The sequence below is a fragment of the Haliaeetus leucocephalus genome, unplaced genomic scaffold (assembly GCF_000737465.1).
Source record: "Haliaeetus leucocephalus isolate CR32 unplaced genomic scaffold, Haliaeetus_leucocephalus-4.0 Scaffold450, whole genome shotgun sequence".
NCBI classification, from domain to species: Eukaryota; Metazoa; Chordata; class Aves; order Accipitriformes; family Accipitridae; genus Haliaeetus; species Haliaeetus leucocephalus.
Window position 1 is genome coordinate 19,020,298 of NW_010972886.1, and position 4,817 is coordinate 19,025,114.

General features: G+C 62.0%; 1 protein-coding gene across 1 annotated transcript in view; it reads right to left on the bottom strand.

Moving 5' to 3' along the window:
* PAX1 (paired box 1) overlaps nt 1–3,356 on the bottom strand; it is a 49,020-nt gene extending 45,664 nt beyond the window's left edge. Inside the window, exon 1 of the mRNA XM_010575073.1 lies at nt 3,138–3,356. Coding sequence (XP_010573375.1) covers nt 3,138–3,356 — 219 coding nt within the window. The remainder of the gene's footprint in view (nt 1–3,137) is intronic.
* Nucleotides 3,357–4,817: the final 1,461 nt, after the last annotated feature.

A 4,817-nucleotide genomic window follows, 5' to 3' on the forward strand; every position in this document is an offset into this window, starting at 1 on the left:
CCCCCCCCCCTTCTTGCGCAGGACGTGCGGGCACCGGAGTCTTCCTCGGAGGCTCAACGTGGATCCCCGGCACCCCCACTCGCGACGCACACCCACCGGCTACCTGCACGCACAGGCGGGCTCCCCGCCGAGCCCTCCATGTTGTGCTGTGCGGGTGGGAGAAGTAAATTCAGATAAGAAAGTGCTCTCAGCCGTAAATCCCCCGCATTCCCATCGCCCTCGGCCAGACGGGTCGGGTTTTCCTTCCCGAGGAGAAATATTTCTGACAAAGCTTAATCTCATTGGGACACGTTTAATCATTAGAGAGACGGGAACGAATACGGCCGGGGGGCTCGCTGGGGGGGGGGCGTGAAACGTTTGCCCGGCAAATAAACCAGTTTATAATAGAGTGGAAGGGGAAGGGAGGCCCCGGGCTGGGCTTAGAGCTTTCGCCGGGGCGGGGGAATTAAATAAGACAAACAAATATCTGGGCCGGGCGGCTGCGGGATGCGGGGGGCTGCGGGCTCCCGGCTTTGTGCTCGCACGCATGGCCTTCACGAACTGCCTCCGCCACTATTGGCAATATTTTCAAAGATCTCATTAAAGTGCATTTATCAAAGCCCTAACATGTGCCCTCCGGCTCTGACATAACCCCGTTAGCCCCCAGGGAGGAGGGGGAAAAATCCCAATTTCTATTACAATTCACCGCCTCGGGAGGTTGGTTGGGGGGCAGGCTAGATCTAGATCTACAAATTTATAAGTAATATCGGGGAATTGGAAGGATTTCTCCGTCTTTGAAGCTTCGGGGGGAAGGAGATAGAGTAATCGTGAGAATAGGAAAGCTCATTTAGATTCCTACGTCCTGGAGAAGATTTAATTGTCTGCGGGAGAAAGGCAGGCCGGCGCCGGGATTTTGGGGAGGTGGCAGGGGCTTTCTCTTGAGCCTCGATAGGGAAGGCCGGTGCCGGCTCCCTTTCTGTGTGCGGGGCAATCTTTCCCCTTCCCCCTCCCTTTTTTTTTTTCTTTTTTCTTTTCCCCCAAAACGTCCTTAACGCCTGTGTTAATGCCGGTTTTCCAGCCGTGAAAAGCGACGGGAATTTCACCCCGCAGAAACTCCGACCCCCGCACGTTACAATTAAGTTCTTGAAAGCGACGGCGGATTCGGAGGGCTCTGGTTTCCCCTGATGTCAGGAAATACGATTTTTTTACGCTCCCTCCGTCCCCCGGCCAGGGTGCCGGTGCTCAAGGCAATCCGGTGGCGTGGGTTCCCCGTCCCCGCTCCCTTTCCCACGGCCTGGCGTGGCGCGTCCCCTCCGAGCCGGCAGCATCTCCGCGGAGCTGCCGCTTCGCCGCTGGAAAATGCCATTTCAAACCCTCTGCGCGGGGCTCTCGGAGGGTGTATTTAGCAGCGATAGTTTTATTTTTAATTGGGGGGGGTGGTTTGGGGTTTTTTTTACCGCCGACAAAAGATGTCGTCTTTAATGACGCGGCTCTCCTTTCCCCCGCCACACTTTAAAACAAAGAGGGTGTTGCTTACAGGGGATGCTCCTGAGGTGAAGCTCCTAATAACAATTATCAGGAGCGACACGGGCTGCGCTTCCCTCTCCCTATTTATTTCAAGTGTAGCTCATTCTAAGAGATAAAATAAACCTGTCCCCCCTAACAAAGGCTTTGTGTGGGCTTCGCTAATCCGTACCGAGAGGCAAGGTGCAGTCCTTTTTGTTTGTTTATTTGTGGTCTGGAGTGAAGGAAAACAATAGCTCGCACCTTCGGTCTAATCAAACAATAAACTAATCCACTTGACGGCTGTTATCGGAGATGCGATGCGGGGACGGGTTAGAGGTCGGTGCGAGCGAACCGCACGGGAGGGGAGGAATAGCGGCAGACTGCTGCCAACCCCCCTTTCAGTCATTTTTATATATATCTATATAACATTATTATATAGCGTGTACGTATGTGATGTCGCTCGGCAGAGAAGGGAACGAAGTCAGGGGCGTCGGTGGCTTAAAACAGCGGGAGAGAGCCGGCGCTTCGCGGGGAGCGGGAGCCCTCGGGCCGCCGGCGGGAGGAGAGACCCGCTGCAGCAAGGGAAGGCGCCTCGCCGCTTCGGAACACGACCCACGCGCCGCCCGTGGCGTGGCGTGGCGAGACCCCGCTCCGCCGGCCCGCGGGGCGGGGAGCTGCCCTCCGCTGCCCGGGCGGCCTGCTGGCTTTGCGGGTCCAGGGCGGCGGGGTCGGGGCCGGGCCGCCCCCCTCCCCCCCGCCTCCCACGCGTGACCGCCCCGCACACACCGCTGCCGCCGAGAACCGCTCAGAAGGGCTCTTTCCCTCCCTTATCCCCTACCCGGTGCCTCTTCCCCTGTCTTAAAAAAAAAATAATCAACAACCAAAAACCAGCTTCAATGCCGCTAAAACCGCCGCCCGTGGGGTGGGAGGGCCGCTCCCCACGCAGCTCGGGGCGGGGGGACAAAGAGCGGAGAGGGAGGGGAGGCGAATGGCGGGTGTTTGAGCTACCTGTGAAAGTAAACAGGTAAACACTCCCCCACTTGTCCTGAAGTGCAGCCACTCAGCCTGTGTACACGCACCGCGCCGCCGGCCTCCGCCGGGCTTCTGCAAACAGCCCTCCCCGGGGCGACCCCCCCAGGGGAGCGGGGTGGGAGGGCAGCCCCCCCGGCCCCGGTGGGCTCTGCGGGCTCCCCCCCCGCCTTGCCGCCCCCTCGCCCTAAGGCTGGAGCATCCCCCCTCCCCACCCGGCTGCTCCCGCCCGCGGGGTGCTGGGAGGGGGACACAGCGGGGAGAAGGGCATGAAGGGCGGCGGGGGAGCCTCTCTCCCCCCCCGGCTCTGTCGCGATAGCAGCCGGGCTGCCGTCGGGTTCCGCCCCCCCCCCCCCAGCGCACCCGGGCCCCGGGCACGGGGGCTGCGTCCCGGCCCCGCGACCCCTCCTGACGTCAAAGGGCCCGAGCGGCTCTCACGTCACCCCCCGCCGGTGACGTCACGGCGTCCCGGGCCGCTCGTTCGGTGCGGAGGGAGAGCGGCCTCGGCCCGCAGCGTTGCCCGCTCGTGGGAGCCCCCCCGACCCCCCACCCCCGCTGCCGGGCCACGAAGGACCATTGTTCCCCGCGGGTGGACGGGCCGCCGGCGCCGGCCCTCCCTTTACCTCTCGGGCGGTGTCGGGGCCCGGCCGAACACCCCCCCCTTCGGGGGGCTGCATGGGGGGCCGGGCCGGGCCGGACCAGCCCGCAGCGAGCCCCGGGGCCGTGTCCGCCCTCCCGCGGCGGAAGGGCCCGCTCTCCTCCCGTGGGCATCCCCCGCTCCCGCCGCCGTCGGGCCCCACGTCGCGGGGGCTTTGCGGGATGCTCTGCCCGTGTCGTGGCATTTGCGCGTCTGTTTGGGGGTTGGGGGGTATTATTATTCTTAATTATTATAAATGATTATTTAAAGCCCCCCCCGAGGAGCGGAGCTGCCCAAGGACCGGGCCGCCCGCCCCGCCGCCGCGGGCGGACACGGCCCCGGCGATGCTCTGCCCGTCCCTCCCCGGGCCCGCCGGCTTGGCTTCTGCCGGGCTGCTTCAATTCGGGACGCTGTATCGCGGTCCCGCCGCTGTCGCGATTGTCACTGTTGTTCCGGCTTTTTTTATTATTATTACTATTTATTCCCCCCCCAACTTTGCCGCGGCGGGAAGTAATTGAAACCCCCTCCTGCCCCATCCGACCCAAACGCCGCCGCCTCCCCCGCGCCGGGCAGGTCGAGCCGGGGGCGGGGTGGGGGTGGGGGGGGATAAAGCAATCGATAAGGCCGAGATTTGCTGGAAATTAAAGCGCTCTGCCTGGTGCGTGTCCCAAGCCCCTCCCCCCGGGGAAAGGGAAGCGGAGCGGGGGAGCGCCCGCCCGAAGGGGTTCCCTCGATATCGAGGAAGGACTCCGAAATGGATGAAGAGATAGCCATTGAGCGCGGTTGAATACCATGACAACTAGGAACAACCTCAGATTTATTCCCAACAGTTAGGACACATTGAAAGAGGGCGTCAATCACGTATTATTTCGCCACTGAAATAAATGCAAAAACTGCGCCGAGACAAAGGGTTCCAACAGAAGCCGGACATTTGTCTACATTGCGGACATTGTTTCCAGCTTAGCCATAGGGTTGTATTTGTGTTTGCGCGGGTCCGACCACCCAGGATGTGCTCAGGGGCTCGCTTAAAAAAAAAAAGGGGGGGAAGAAAAAATCCCTGGGCATTGTCAGCCACATCACATACTTTATGGGAGGCAGGCTGGGGGCTGGGGGAGGAAAGATGGGGGGAGCGGGGAGGGAGAGGAGGGGAAGGTGCGAATACATTGATCGGCAAATAGGAGGATGTCTGAGGGATCGTCGTCTTCCTCTTCCCACCACCGGCAGCCCCATTCCCGCTCCCTCCTGCGGGAAGAGAAACTCGGTCAACTTTTCTTTCCCAGAAATAAAGGTGGTGGTGAGAAGCCCCTTCCCACATTCTAGCCCCCACGCCGCACACCACCATCCTCCCCGCGCACAAACCCGTCCCGGGCAGGGATCCGGCTGCGGGGCGCTTCGGGGAGGGGAAAAGGGAAAAGGGAAGGGAAAGGGGAAGGGAAAGGTCCGGGCCGTGCCCGGCGAGGGTGCGCACGGCCAAGGGTCCTCGGCGGGTGCAGGAAAGGAGAGGAAGAAGGAAAATGAAAATAAAAGTTGGTGGCAGACAGATAGAGAGGGGAGAAGTTGGCGAGGGGGGCGGTCTGCAGCCCCGCGCCGGGCAGGGGGAGCTTCCGCGGCCGCGCAGCGCTGCTCGGCTCCGCGCCGCTCCGCAGGGACCCGCGCCCGGGGATGC